This window comes from Leptonychotes weddellii, chromosome 11 (assembly GCF_054177405.1).
Source record: "Leptonychotes weddellii isolate Sample4059 chromosome 11, ASM5417740v2, whole genome shotgun sequence".
NCBI lineage: Eukaryota > Metazoa > Chordata > Mammalia > Carnivora > Phocidae > Leptonychotes > Leptonychotes weddellii.
This window is the reverse complement of record NC_138379.1, coordinates 15,538,280-15,553,775: the sequence shown is the minus strand read 5'-3', so window position 1 is coordinate 15,553,775 and position 15,496 is coordinate 15,538,280. Positions and strand designations below refer to the sequence as shown.

At 40.7% G+C, this 15,496-nt stretch overlaps 1 protein-coding gene, 1 long non-coding RNA gene and 1 other non-coding gene across 5 annotated transcripts in view; 2 read left to right on the top strand and 1 right to left on the bottom strand.

Moving 5' to 3' along the window:
• Nucleotides 1-7,386, top strand: part of LOC115937777 (uncharacterized) — a 94,812-nt gene extending 87,426 nt beyond the window's left edge. The window contains exon 4 of the long non-coding RNA XR_004073007.2: nt 6,983-7,386. This is a non-coding gene — a long non-coding RNA (uncharacterized LOC115937777). The remainder of the gene's footprint in view (nt 1-6,982) is intronic.
• A 5,085-nt stretch (nt 7,387-12,471) lies between these two features.
• The window catches only part of HSD17B12 (hydroxysteroid 17-beta dehydrogenase 12), a 225,367-nt gene continuing 222,342 nt past the window's right edge, over nt 12,472-15,496 (top strand). Inside the window, exon 1 of one of the 3 annotated variants that reach the window (XM_081798289.1) lies at nt 12,472-12,768. In XM_081798289.1, the coding sequence (XP_081654415.1) occupies nt 12,609-12,768 (160 nt within the window). In that variant the 5' untranslated portion in view covers nt 12,472-12,608. The remainder of the gene's footprint in view (nt 12,769-15,496) is intronic. The other 2 variants (XM_081798288.1, XM_081798287.1) reach the window with 2 other exon arrangements.
• On the bottom strand, nt 14,847-14,977 carry LOC115937788 (small nucleolar RNA SNORA63). Its single transcript, XR_004073013.2, has one exon. It is a non-coding gene; the product is annotated as a small nucleolar RNA SNORA63 (small nucleolar RNA).

The window sequence follows — 15,496 nt, the reverse complement described above, 5'->3', positions numbered from 1 at the left end:
GAGTTTTAGCCCCACATTGGGCATAGATATTACTTAAATAATATAGGAAAGGAGAAGTGGATAGTTGTATAAACAAGATTGGGCATGAGTTGATAGTTATGAAAGTTCATTATACATGGAAGTTCATTGTATTATCCTGGCTACCTTTTCATATGTTTGAAATTATTCATAACAAAAAGGTAAATGCATTTATAAAAGGGTTAACAGGGGCACGTGGGTGGCTCAGTTGGTTAAATGTCCCACTCTTGATTTTGGCTCAGTTTGGGATCTCAGGGTCATGGAATCAAGCCCCACATCAGGCTCCACACTCAGTGTGGAGTGTGCTTGGGGTTCTCTCTCTCCCTCTCCCTTTGCCCCTCCCCCTGCTCAAGCGAGCGCTCTCTCTCTCAAAATAAGTAAAAATAAAATCTTAAAAAAATAAATAAAAGGGTTAATAATCTCATACAAATAACCTTGTAATAACCTTTTACAGATCATTAGGAAAAAGAGAAATATACCAAGTGAGCAAAAGATATGAACAGTGTGCAAAAGAAATACATAAACGGTAAATAAGCATATGAAGAAAACTTCAGTCTCAAAAACATGCAAATTAGGACAATGTGTGATATTGTGATTTATAGTGAGAAACAAATATTTGGTCTTCATCCACTCTTACTGGCTCGCAACTCCCCAAACCTTTGGAATTTCCTAAGGAAAAAGAGCAATGGGAGTATCTTTTATTATAATATTTAGCCTTATGTAATCAGTTCCTGAAATAGCTCCATAGCCATAAAGGAGGAAGGAGTGTATTGTTATTCACAACAGGCCCGGTTCAACCACATCTAAATTTATGTTAATTAGATGAGTTTTGGAAAACTCCTAAGGATGGGGGCCAGTTCTCAGGGGAGCTAACCAGCACTGGAGGGTTGGAACTTTCAGTCCCATCCCTCACCCTACCTCCAGAAAGATGAGAGGGGCTGGAGGTTAAATCAATTGCCAATGGCCAATGATTTAATCAATCATGCCTATGTAATGAACCCTCCATAAAAACCCAATAGTAGGGCGCCTGGGTGGCTCAGTCAGTTAAGCGGCTGCCTTCGGCTCAGGTCATGATCCCAGGGTCCTGGGATCGAGCCCCACGTCGGGTTCCCTGCTCAGCAGGAAGCCTGCTTCTCCCTCTCCCACTCCCCCTGTTTGTGTTCCTGCTCTTGCTATGTCTCTCTCTGTCAAAAAATAAATAAAATCTTTAAAAAAAAAAAAACAACCCAATAGTATGGGGTTCAGGGATTTTCCAGGTTGCCGAACATGTGGATGTGCTGGGAGTGTGGCATGTCTGTGGAGGGCACTGGACTGCCATGTCCCTTCCCATGTATCTTATCTTCTCCTACACATCTTTTCCATCTGGCTGTTCCTGAATTGTATCCTTTTCTAATAAACTGGCAACCTAGTAACATAAACTGTTTTCCCAAGTTCTGTGAGCCACTCTACAAATTAATAGAACCCAAGGAGGAAGTCTTGGGAACCTCCAGTTATAGCCAGTTGGTCAGGAGCACGGGAAACAACCTGGACTTGTAACTGGTATCTGAAGTGGGGACAGTCTTGTGGGGCCAAGTAGCATCCAAATGGAGTTAATTTAATTTCTTGGTGGTGCTGGAAAACACATTTGGAAAGGAGATACTTTTTTTCACCTGTAGAATTGACAGAGAAAAAAGTTTAATGAGAACTACTATTGATGAGGATGAGGTAAAGCAAATAGTCCATTTACCACTCACTAGTGGGAGAGTAAATCCAGTAGGTACCTAGGGGATTCTTGGCTGTCATCTCTATCTTCTCCAAAGGAGTGGGCATTATTTGCTATTCCCATTTTACATATGAGCTAACTAAATACCAGAATTATCCAAGGTCACACAACTGAGGGCTTGTTTTTTTCCTTCTACTACTGGGAAAGAAGATTCTGTTGATGAAATATTTTGCAATATATATGATAATGAGTTCTCTAGAGTTATTTTCTGACCTAGGTGATCCCAGATGATTGAGAAATAGAGCAGACATAAGCCCAGCCCAAGACTGAGAGCAAAGCCCAGCTGATGCCAGCCTGTGTCAGCCAAGCCCTAGTCTACCCACAGACGTGGGAGAGAGAAGTAAATGTAGTTCATTGTACACCAAGGAGGTTTTGCGGTTGTATGTTGCCAGCAGCCGCCTGAGGTCTCACCTCCTTTCCCTCCCTACTGCCCTTACACTGTAGTCCTCCTACTGTTGCTTCCTCCCTGAGTGCTTTAGCCTTATAGCCATCAGGTCCCTCAACACTGGGATGCTAAGAAAGGTGGGCTATTCATTTCTCCATTTTCTTTACCTTGTTTCAAAGATTTGAGGAGGCTTATTAAAATTCTCCTAATGCAAAGTAAAGAAAAATAGAAGGGAGCTAGAAATAGGAAAATCTATTTAGATCCCCTAAATAGGGAACGGGAACATAGTTCACTAATGATATTTATTTCACAGAAGCATAACCAGTATTCTGATTTTTCAACATCCTAGAAACTGGGAAACATGAGATAGTTTTCCTATCTCATGCCTGCAAGGTGGCAACAAAGTTGAAGACTTGCCAGATGGCCCAACTGGGATGTCAAAGGGTAACCAACTAATTGTTCACTTCTTTTTAAAGATTATTTATTTATTTATTTATTTATTTATTTATTTATTTATTTATTTGACAAAGAGAGACACAGCGAGAGAGGGAACACAAGCAGGGGGAGTGGGAGAGGGAGAAGCAGGCCCCCCACCCCTCCGCAGAGCAGGGAGCCCGATGCGGGGCTCGATCCCAGGACCCTGGGATCATGACCCGAGCTGAAGGCAGACGCTTAACAATTGAGCCACCCAGGCACCCCTTGTTCACTGTTTTTAACTGCTTGTTTTTCTCACCTGAGACAGCAAACAAACTGGTTTGGGGCAGGTGAGACAATACAATGTGACTCTTTCCATTTTCACGCCATTTCAGTTCTTGGTTCTATATAGGAAAAATTCATGAGTTATAACTGAAGAGGAAAACAGAGCCAACAGACAAGCTATATAGTTTTTAAGTTGTGAGTGATTTTATTTTTCCACTGGAAGTTATTGCTCCCTGCCACTAATTTTTATCCTTTCCTCCAACAATAATAATCCATTCGTTCATTTAATGAGTGTGTATTGAGAGCCTACTGTTTCCCAGGGCTACGTTGATGAATGAAACAAACAGACCTTTATGGAGTTAAAGTATGGTTGCTGTAGGATGAACTTTGGTGCTTTTGAAGACTATATAGGGCCGGCCCTTATGGCTTGAGTACAGTGAACAAGAGAGGACTGGGGCCAGATTCAGGTATGCTTCCTTGGGACTCACACATGCACGGTATTAGTTTTGTATTGTTGCTATTACAAATTCCCACAAATTAGTGGCTTAAAGCAACACACACTTGTTATCTGACAGTTCTATAGGTTAGAATTACAAAATCGGACTCACTGGACTAAAGTTAAAGTGTTCCTTTCAGAGGTTCTCGGGAAGGGTTTGTCTCCTTGCTTCTTTTCAGCCTCTAGAGGCTGCCTCCAATCCTTGGCTCACAGACCCCTTCCTCCGTCCTCTAGCAAGCATCACTGCATCTCTCTGACCATTCTTCCATAGTTGCGTCTCCTTTTCTGACCAAATCTGGGGCAGTTTCTCCAATTTTAAGGACCCATGTGACATAGATTAGGCTCGCTTGGATAATCTTCCCATCTTGAGGTCCTTAACTTAGTCATATCATCACAATATGTTGTTCGATAAGGTAACATTTGCAGGTTCTGGTGATTAGGATGTGTATCTCTTTAAGTGTGGGGAGGATCATTATTTTGCCTAACACACACTTACACATACAAAGGTAGTTATGTCATGAATATTAAAATTTATATAAAAATTTTTCTCAAAAATGGAAATAAAATAAAGGAACATAAACAAAAAGACTGCACCCCAAAACAGAGGCATAATCATTTTCGAAAAAGTTTTTCATATATATATTATTCATTAATGTCTCTGATGAAATATTGCCATTGATATTGAAGAAAAAAGAAACAGAGAGATACAGCTACAGTAAACAACATGAATAATTCTTGGAAACGTGATGTTGAGTAAAAAAGGAAGTCCCAGAAGACTACCCAAGTATAGGTCTTAGGTTTATATGAGTTTCCTCAGGGCTACAATAACAGATTGATAACAACTAGGCGGCTTTAAAGGACAAAAATTTATTCTCTCACAGTTTTGTTGGCTAGAAGTCCAAAATCAAGGTATGGGCAGGGCCCTCTGACGGCCCTAGGGAAGAATTCTTCCTTGCCTCTTCTAGTTTCTGGGGGGTGTTGGCAATCCTTAAATTTTTTTATTTGTGGTTGCACAACTACATTCTCCAGCTCCTATGACCTTTCCTCTGACTCCAAATCTCCCTTTATAAGGACACAGTCATTGAATTTAAGGCCCACCCTAGTCTAGTCTAACCTCATCTTAATTTGATTACATCTCCAAAGACCCTATTTCCAAATACAGCCACATTCATATGTTGGTGGGGACCAGTTAGGATTTCAACATATCTTTTGGGGGACACAATTCAACCCATACAATCAGGTTTCCCAGGAAACAGACTCTGAGATTGAGATTTGCTTGCAGGGGACTTATTTATGGAGTCCTCTGGGGAGCAGCGTCTGTAAGGGAGTGAGGGAAGTGGGATTAAGCTGAGGGAGTAGTTGAGCTGTGATGCAGGAGTAACAGAAGCCTGGGCTGATCCCACAGGGAGCTCTGAAGCTAGGATGGCCTCACAGATGTCCATAATTGAGATAAGTGGGCCAGGCATGTGTAGTCCTGCATTAACTAGGCATTGGTTGCAGGCTACCTGTGGGGAAAGGGCAAAGCAACTCCCTTCAGCCAAGAACAGCTCCCATAGGGGGTCACAACTGGGAGCCCTCAGCAACTAGCACTCTCTGCAAATGAATGTCTTGGTCCTGGAGAGGATATCAGGGTTGCATACTCCAGCATCCACTATATTATGGTTTTCAATAGATCTCAAAAATAAGCAAAAGTGTACAATATATTATTTCATATAAATTTGTGATAAAGTATTTACATGCAGGTATATGTATATATACATATACATATATATACTTTAAATGTTTATACCTAAAAGCAGTAGAATGATACAGAATATTTAGGACTGTAGGGATAGGGTAGGTTCTTGGTTTTTTCGTTCTTGAGTTGGGTGGTGGGTTTATAGTTTTTTATTATATTATGACTTATAACTAGCTTATGTATTTCATGTAATCTTTTGTATGTGGCAGATAAGTAATCTCTACACCCAACGTGGGACTCGAACTCATGACCCCAAGATCAAAAATTGCATGCTCTACTGACTGAGCCAGCCAGGCGCCCCTGTATCAAACATATTTATAAATATAATAAAAATAAGAAAGAAAATGAGGCAAAAGTAATAGCAATTAAAGTAGCTAGAAATTTTAGAAAAAATATGAGTAAAGATAGCAAATCCTGAGTCCACTGCTAAAGTAGTCATTAAGATGAAGACAAACTTCCCCTGAAATTCCCCAATGTTACTTACTTTAATTTGCTTGCATAACCATCCTGAAATTTTATTTTTGGCTGGAAGTATGATGCTGACAAAAATATATTATTTTCTTTCCCTTTCACCTAGTGTTAAATTGATTTGTTCACCATGGCACTAATTTTTTTTAAAATGAAAGAGTATTTTGGGTAAGGTTGTTGGAATGATTAATAGATCTGTTGGTGCAATAAAGAAATCTGGTTCATGCACAATATTGATATGTCAAGGTTTCACCATGGTAATTTTAAGTATTCATTTATTATTTAAATAATCTCTACACCCAATGTGGGGATCAAACTCACAACCTGAAGATCAAGGGTCCCATGCTCGGGGTGCCTGGGTGGCTCAGTCGTTAAGCGTCTGCCTTCCGCTCGGGTAATGATCTCAGGGTCCTGGGATTGAATGCTGCATCAGGCTCCCTGCTCAGGCTGCTTCTCCTTTTCCCACTCCCCCTGCTCGTGTTCCCTCTGTTGCTGTCTCTCTCTCTGTGTCAAATAAATAGATAAAAATCTTAAAAAAAAAAAAAAGTCTCATGCTCTTCCGACCGAGCAGGCCAGCCACTACTCACCGTGGTATTTTTAATGGTGTTTTGAATGGATGGAGAAAGAGGGTTGTTGGATTATGTTTGTATGATCACAGTTTTTACTTTAAAAAAAAGTGTATGTATGTTGTCTATATCGTATAGCTTTATATTTACATAGAAAAAGAAATGGAAGAAGGCACTCCAAATTACCAGCCGTCATTTGTGGGGATCAGAAATGGGGTGGGATACTTTTTCACTTTATATACCTCTGTGATCTTTTGAAACTAAAAAATAAAATATTAAAACATGTTTTTTGATCACTTGTTTCAAAACGACTGGTTTTAGTTTTCTTAGGCAAGAGTCCCATCTTCAAGAGTTTGTTTCCATGTTGGAAAATGGCACTGCTACTGGGATCTTTGAATGGGATAATGTATGTGAAGTCAACTTTTAAAATGCTAATGCAATAACGAAGCACAGTAAATGTTCATGTGCATGTCTTTTGGTAATATTATTTGTGAAAGAAATTAAATGGTAATATTGTTTGTTAAATAAATATTAATTTTTTGGAAACCTCCTGATTTCTTTCTTTTTTTTTTTTTAAGATTTTATTTATTTATTTTTGGGAGAGAGAAAGAGAAAGAGCACACATGAGCCAGGGGGGTAGGGTGGTGGAGGGGCAGAGGGAGAAGCAGACTCCCTGATGTGGGACTCGATCCCAGGACCCTGGAATCATGACCTGAGCTGAAGGCAGACACTTAACTGACTGAGCCACCCAGGCACTCATGGAAACTTGATTTCTAATGCCAAAAATTTCAGTTTCTTTTAAACCTGTTTGTTAATCATGGTTTTTTGTTGTTTTTTTTTTAAATTCCAGGACTGAACACCTTCTCAACTGAACTTAAAGGAGAGATTAAGTACAATGTTTTGAGCTATGTTTAAATGAAGATGAGCTGGAAGAAGACAGAACTGTTAAAAATACGTAAGTTTTATTATGTAACCAAATGAAGGATTCGGCTCTTTTGTAACGGTATTCTTAAAAATTCCTAGCTTCTATGAAATTCCCTAGTTATGGAATTTTCTTTCATTATATTGAGCTACTCCTGATTCCATCATGAAAATCTGATCTGAAACTCAATTTACAGACATACTGAAAATGAATTTGAAATTAAATGAGACCATCTGTATACTAATATGATGCAATATTGTTGATTCACATTTTTCCATATTAAAGACTGTTCTGAACTCTAAATCTTTTAAATAAATGAGACCGAAATTTAATGTGGTTGTGTCTGAGTATGCTACTTGTATAACAACCAGCTATTTCCAGGGACTCTTCACCTCTCTGTTAATCATTTTTTATGCTGCCTTTCTGAGCTAGTTATTGAGACATGATTTCATAACCACACCTTTTTAGCTGAAATCCCAATTCTGCCACTTACTCTCTATATGTCCATAGGAAAGTTACTTAGATATTTTAGGCCTCATTTTTCTCACTGAACACTTAACGCCTTTCTGCCAGTCACTGCTAAATGCTTCTATAGTATTGTCCGATTTTACTGTTGTGAAATTTGAATGCTTAGTAGCTAAATCCATACACGATCATAGAGCTAATAAGAGGTAGAGTTGAGATCTGGTTCCAGATTTACCTGACACCAAAGCCCAAAGTTTTATAGTATTGCTTCCTCTTTGGAGAGTTATTAATGGTTTCATATGTTTGGTTAGGATGTCTGCCAATCCCTGGGAACCCTGGTCTGTATGTTAAATTTTAGCACAGAATACTGCTGAATAGGAGTAGACCATCATTGTAGGTGCCTGTATGCATTAGAAGGTTTTTTTTTTTAAAAATTTAAAAATTTTTTTAGAAAGATTTTATTTATTTTTTGAGAGAGCTCAAATTGGGGGAGGGGCATGAAAAGAGGGAGAGGAAGAAAGGGTGCGATCCCAGGACCCTGAGATCGTGACATGAGCTGAAGTCAGACACTCAGCCAACGAGCCACCCAGGTGCCCCTGCATTAGAGCTTTTAAGTGGTTCATAAAATTTCTCCAAAGACAAAAGATTGCTGTTCAGTTCCAAAAGTATATAGCCCTCTGGACCTCAAAGGGCTTTCTCTGGCACAGACACTTCACCCTGTGATGCTACTGTCTTTTTCTTTTAGTAAATATATGTGTGCATTCTTTTTTTAAAAAAAAATTATTTATTTATTTGACCCAGAGAGAGACACAGTGAGAGAGGGAACACAAGCAGGGGGAGTAGAAGAGGGAGAAGCAGGCTTCCTGCCGGGCAGGGAGCCCGATGCAGGGTTTGATCCCAGGACCTCTGGATCATGACCTGAGCCAAAGGCAGATGCTTAACGACTGAGCCACCCAGGCGCCCCATATGTGTGCATTCTTAATAAAGATTATTCTTATTAATTGCAAGGGTACTGTTCAGACCTGATAGGAAAAAATGGGTACCAAAATGAGGTGGTTTCAATCAATATTCCTTGAGCAAAAATACCATACTCAATACAAATTCTAAGAACAGTAGAAAGTCCATTTCAATGGTACCTGTCATTATTCATCAAAAAAAATCCAAAATCAACAACTATTTTTTGTTGTCGGTTTATTTTTATGGCAGATGCTATGGTAGGTGCTAGAGGCATGTGTGTGTGTGTGGTGTGTGTGTGTGTGTGTGTTCTTCAAAATCACAACAAACCCTCAGTGAGTATTTGTTGCTCTCTCCTTTCCTCTACCCCGTCCTACTCTGCCAGATTGATTTCTACTTAGCCTTAGATCCCAGCTCAAATGTCACTTCCTTAGAAAGGCTTTTCAGGGCAGTCCCCTCTTCCCATCTAAATTAGGTCCTCCCTTTATCTTCTTTTCTTAACCCCTATTCTTTTCTTCTTTGTACTCATTACAATTTTTATCATATAACTAGTTGGATGTGCTTAATGTCTGCCTCTCTAGCTAGACTATTTTCACTTCTTCATCATTCATTTATTCAACGAGTATTTATTGCATACCTACTAAGTGTCAGTTATTCTTAGGTGCACATCTTAGGTGAAGATACAAGAAAATGTCACTGTCCTCATGAACTTACATTCTATTGGGAAGATGGACAAAAACCAAATAATCAAACAGTTTGAAGGCATTAAGGGTTATAAGGAAAGTAAATTAGGGTAAAAAGATAAGTAGTGACAGGGCAAAGGAGAAGAGGCGATTTGGTCTATTTATGTAGGTCCATCAGAGAAAACCACTCTAAGTGGGAGAACGTGTGCACAGAAGCCCAGATAATATAAAGGAGTGAGACTTGGGAGACAGAGGGTAAGAGGTTCTGGAAAAGGAACAGGAAATAGAATTGCTCTGAGATTGGAATAAACTTGACTTATTTCAGGAACTGCAAGACATGTGGCTGGAATCAAGTGAGCACAGGAGTTGTTGATGCTGCTGGAGAGGTCAGGGAAGATAAACTAGTCTTGGAGGATTTTGTTCTTAATCTGATTTATAAAGTCCTTGAAGGGATTTGAGCAGAAGAAATGATATCTAATTTACTTAAAATACAAACAAACAAACAACAACAACCACTCAAGTTGCATCATGGAGAACAAACCTCAAGACAGTTTCTGGGAGACCAGTGAGGAGGCTATTGCCATATTCCAGGTAAGAAATCCTTGTGATTTGGATTAGGTTGGTAGTAGCAGAAGTGGGGAGAAGTGGTCAGTCAAGATATATTTTGGAGGTAGTGTGAACAAGACTTGCTCAAGAACTGAATATGGGAATGTAATGGAAAGAAAAAATCAAGGCTGACCCCTAGGTCTTAAACCTTAGAAAGCTGGTAAATAGTGATACTTTTAACAGATTAGAAGCAGAAGTGTGTGTGTGTGTGTGTGTGTGTGTGTGTGTTTGAGGGGGTAGAGTCTGTTTTGAACATGTTTCACTTGAGATGTTTATTTTACATCTTAATGGAGATGTTGAGTAGTTAGGTAGAGATTATGTATTTATGCACACCTCTGAGCAAAAGTTGAGCCTGGCCAGAGATATTTGGAATTCATCAACTTACAATTGATATTTAAAACCAAGGGACTGGATAAAATCATGTAGGGAGACTGTGTAGAGAAGTAAAGAGAGCAGGGGTCTGAGCCCAAGGGCACTGGAACATATAGAGGCCAGCATTAGGAGGGGCCATCCATCGAAGGATGGGAAGGAGCATCTGAGAAGGAGCAGCTGGTAAGGAAAACAGAGGCCACTCATCATTGAATGGTACAACAGGATGAGGACTAAGAATTGACCATTGGCTCATTATTGTATATCCAATACCTACCTAGCTCAGTTTCTGGTACAGCAATATCTGTTGAATGAATGAATCTTCACTTCCATTTATTTGTCAGATGTTTATTGAGTATCTCAGGGTTCCAGGAAGTGTTCTAGGTCCTATGGATTCACAGCATAGTGTTCCCAATAATCGTAAGTTCTACTGGGGGCCATAGACATACATATAAATGCAACACAAATACATATTATTAGTTTATTTTTTTAAGATTTTATTTTATTTTTTAAAGATTTATTTATTTATTAGAGAGAGAGAGAGAGAGCGTGAGCGCGTGCATGCACCAGCAGGGGGAGGGGCAGAGGGAGACAGAGAATCCTTAAGCAGCCTCCCCGCTGAGCGCCCAGTCTGACGCAGGGCTCATCCCTCCACCCGAGATCACAACCTAAGCCGAAATCAAGAGTCCCCCTGAGCCATCCAGGTGCCCCTAAGATTTTATTTGTAAGTAATCTCTACATCTAATGTGGGGCTCAAACTTACAACCCTCAAGAGTCGCCAACTCTACTGACTGAGCCAGCAGGCACCCTTGTATTATTGGTTAATAGCTCTCTTCTCCTCCTTCTGCCTTATTCTAAGGAGCATGAATATCTTGAGGGCCCTTAGTTGGTGAGCAACGATGAATCGGGATATATGCATTTGGGGCTATACTGCATGTGAAGACTTTGGCTAGAGGGAGATGTTGAGACAAAGAAGTGGTGGGATTCCATTGAACTGGACAGGCAGCCTCAGCCAAGGGTATCAAATTCAATTCAAACAAAATGTGCCTGCTCAACTCACATGGCTGCATTCTGCTAGACAGTTGACAGTTTATAAAGAACAGTATCAGCCTTAGGGTTATACTTAAATATTCTGATACGAGGGTGGAAAAAGAGGGGGGGGTTGGGCAGGGAGAGATAAGGCTCTGAAACTAAATATTATAAAATTATTATGTTAGCTTCAAGATATGTTGAACTGTTGATCCTTACAATTATTACCCTTAAATTTCTGCCTTTTAAAAAAGTCTCAAGTCTTGAATCAGCAGTCCCTACTGGCTAAGAAAAATTTTAGGTGTTTTATATAAACCCAGATCCATGCCAGAAAAGGAAACAAAAACTCTTGATGGATGAGAGAGGAAGTGTGAAGCACTCTATTGCATTACACAATCTCCCATGCTTACCTTGTGGAATTTTGCTGAGGTAGTTTTCTTTATCTCTACTAAGACCACAACTTTTGTGTCCTCTCGCACCCCACCTACCCCCACCGAAAACGTAAATTTAAACAGAGAGTAAAACAAAAATCTCTATTGTCCTTTAAGGTCCGGTTAAACATGGAGTCCCTTCCCCAAACTACTTATTCATCAAGCTGTGTTCCTCTATGTTCCTCTATTTCTCATTCATCTTACAGCTCTTATGCCACTGTGTATTACAGTTATTTGAGTCCATGAAGTTATTTGCCTTGAACTCCAAGACCTTGGGAGCATTGTTGTTTAATGCTCAGGACGAGAGGGAGCATTTAGAAGGTCCACAATAAGTACATGTAACTGGAGGGAAGATGCTCCGTGAAGGAGACATAGAAATGGCAGATGCAAGCCTTTATTCGGAAAAGTTTATGGGAACAATGACAGAATATTTAACAGTGATACAGAAGTATTTAGTACAGAGGTGAAAATAAAACCAAGACTCTACGCCCACTTTTTATTACCATGTTCCCATTCACTAGTGGCTTCTCAGACCCCATTCCCTCCTAGATCCCGAGCTCAAACGCGGCTGGGTCTCCCTGGCCAATCGGAGCGCAGTCTCCCGCAGTCGTGAGGACCACTGCAGCCAATGAGAGACCTGGGAGATTTGGTGGGCGTGAGACCTGCCGCCCTCTGGAGGAATCCTGGGGGCGTGGTGACGCGTTGGGCGGGGCTGAAGTGTGATTGGCAGGGAAGCGATCAGCCGGCTCAGAACGGAGAGAGGGCCCGGTGCGCGCGTGAGGGGACATGGGCGGGGTAGCGAAACTGGAGTCAGCCAATGGCTGACGCACTACGCACAGCGGGAACGCTAGATCACCAATGGCGGCACGGATATGGCGCCGCGGGCGGGGTTTAGGCCAAAAGAGGCGCAGGGGCAGCGCCTGTTGGTGTCGTCCTCACCGTCACCGCGGGCGCCTCTTCCTGGATTCATTCATTCGTTTTTCTCTTCACGAAGGTAGTAAGGCCTAGTTGAAAGCCATGGAGAGCGCATTTCCGGCCGCCGGCTTCTTGTACTGGGTAGGCGCAGGCACCGTGGCCTACGTGGCCCTGCGCATCTCGTACTTGCTCTTCACGGCCCTTCGGGTCTGGGGTTTGAGTCACGAGGCAGGGGTCGGACCCAGGCTCGGAGAATGGGCAGGTGAGTGCAATCCAGCGCCGCCGGCCCCTCGCTCTTGGGGCGGCTCGCGCAGCTCCAGGCCGGGGTCTGGCCGGTGCTGACCAAGTCCGGGCCCAGCGCCTGGCCTTCCCCTCTTCAGGTCCCCTCTCCCTCCTGAGGCTCCTGCGTCCCTTGTACCCGCCCGGCCCCTTAGCCGGCTGCTGGCTTGCCTGGACTTGTAGAGTTCTTAAATAGTAAATACGTTGTTGGCCCAACTCAGCGAACCTGAAGTGCCACTTGGTGGGTGGTGGAGCAATCTGGCCTGAACTCCCAGGGACTTGTGTCCTTTAAGTCATTCCGGATTCATGGCCGGGAGTCCGTCACCTTGCTGCCTCCTCAGTCACACTCTGCGCACCTAGGGTCGCCCCTTGTTCAGTGTTATTAAAACAAAGTTTTTCGCTTGATTGGAATAGTGGCCCCTGCTAAGGAGGAAGGGCATTCTGTTGACTTTTTGGGGGGGTGAAGATGGACGAAGAGGACATAGAATTACAGAAGTCTTTCTGCTTTTTGGAAACTTGCCTCTCTCCAATTACTTGGATACGGCCTAGTTCATGTAATTTACAAGGTTTTTGTTTTGTTTTTAATTTCTCCTTAAACTTTTCTGGAGGCCTGATGTGTAACATTGTTGCTTCTGCAAAACGGTATCTCTCCGGAAATCAGAAATACTTTGGCAGAAGGACACTTATAGGAAAAAGTGTTCCCCCAAAGAGTAAGCTAAACCTACGGATCTTGTTCCATTCAGTTGGAGGATTTTAAAAGTAGAAGAGAAGGGTCAGATTGGAGAAGTTGGGAAGATTACCTGCAGGGAAGTTTTGCCCTGACTTTTGTTCTTTTTTGTTGCTTTTCTGTATTTTTCCTTTCTTTGGGCTTTTTTTTTTTTTCATTTTAAATCAAGTGGTGTGCTTGTGGTCGTTCTCTGTGATTATTTATTCTGCTATTTCATTATTGAATGTACACTTCACCAAGCATTTGATTGAATTTTGGGATGGTTAGGGGTTGCTTTCAGACTAGGCTCAACTAAGGTACACAAATAATGGAACTCCATATTCTTCACTTTATTCATTCAAAACATTTAAAGAACCTAGTAGGAAAAACCTTTTTGGGACAGCAATGTAAAGAGAACACATCTCAAGTAGGAATGGATATGTAAGAGCTCTGTCCATGATGTGAAGCAGCTGTTCACATTATAATACTTATTTTTAAAAATCACTTAGTGTTTTCTGATATTCCTTGAAAAACAAGTGAAGTGCTCAACTAGATTGCAATAAAGTTTATGATTTCACAATTGACTTGCCCAAGTTCTTGTCTGTCACATTTGGAAAACTAGCTTGTGAACTTTTGAGATAGTTACACAAGATTCCCAGTGCATTAGGAAATCACATATCAAGATGAAGTTTTGTGATTTGTAAGCAAAGAGTCATGTTAATAACTTTTTTTAAACGATCTAAAATAGACCGTAGTGTAATAACTCAGATGGTCCAAATCATCATTGAAAAGATTTGTTCCAGAGGAAGGAAAGTTGCTAAATTGAAGGAAATGTTTAAAAGATTTAGAAATGAAATTTGAAACAGAACACTGGGATGTAACAGAGGATCATAGTGTCACAAAGTGACACTGTGATTGTTAAGTTCAGTCTACCCTGGATTGTTAGAAAAATCTCTTTTTTAAGTACTTGAGCAGGAGAAATGATCAAGTTGTTATTTGTAACATTACATACATGTGGTGACCTGGATCTTAAAATATTTTCTTTACCTCTCCAAATTCAGGGAATCTTTGAAAAACAAAATTAAGAGTACTTCATCTTAAACAGTTTCTTTGTATCATTTGGAGGGATGAACTGAAATAATTTGACAACAAAGCAGCAGAGATGACACTTGAATAATTAGAGTTAAATGTGATTAAAATTAGGTAGATAATTTGTTCAATCGAGGTTAGGATTATTAGAATTAATTTTTGTGTCTAAGTAGCACTAATAAGTTTTCTCCCCTATAAAATTGGTATCTTCATCCTGTGCAGCCTTCTTTGTTTTTTGTTTTGTTTTTTTTTTTTACTTGGTAAACATGTCTGAGACCATGCATCCCTGGCTGCTAAGCACCATGGCAGACAGGGCTAGAAAGGTAACAGCTTTATTTTGAGCAGGGGGCAAAGACAAGGCAGCACTTTACAGCTACATTGTAACTAGATCCTGCATCCTGTGCAGCCTTCTTTGAATAAATGGTGGTAGCAGGCAGTTTTAGGGAGACATTTTCTACTTTCTAGTACTAACATTTAACATCTTCCTCTCCATAATCAATTAAATACTTCGTGATATATTAATGTGCATTGAATTGATAATATATTTTTGTTCTTGTTATTCTTAAGTCTCTTCATGTGAGTATGTTTAATTTCTCCTCAGATTTTAGAATCTGAAGGAGCGGGAGTGTGGGTCCCCATTTTTTTTTTTTTTTTTTTTGTCTTTTCCCACAGTAACTGGTGTATTGATCAGATTTAAGTGCTTCTAAACTTAAAAACAAAAGCTTGGAAAAATAAATAAGTCATGAGGATGTAATGTACAGCATGGCAACTATAGTTAATAATACCTTACTGAAAATTTGAAAGTTGCCGAGAGATTAAATCTTAAAAGTTCTGGGGCGCCTGAGTGGCTCAGTCAGTTAAGCATCTGCCTTCAGCTCAGGTCATGATCCCAGGGCCCTGTGATCAAGCCCCGCAT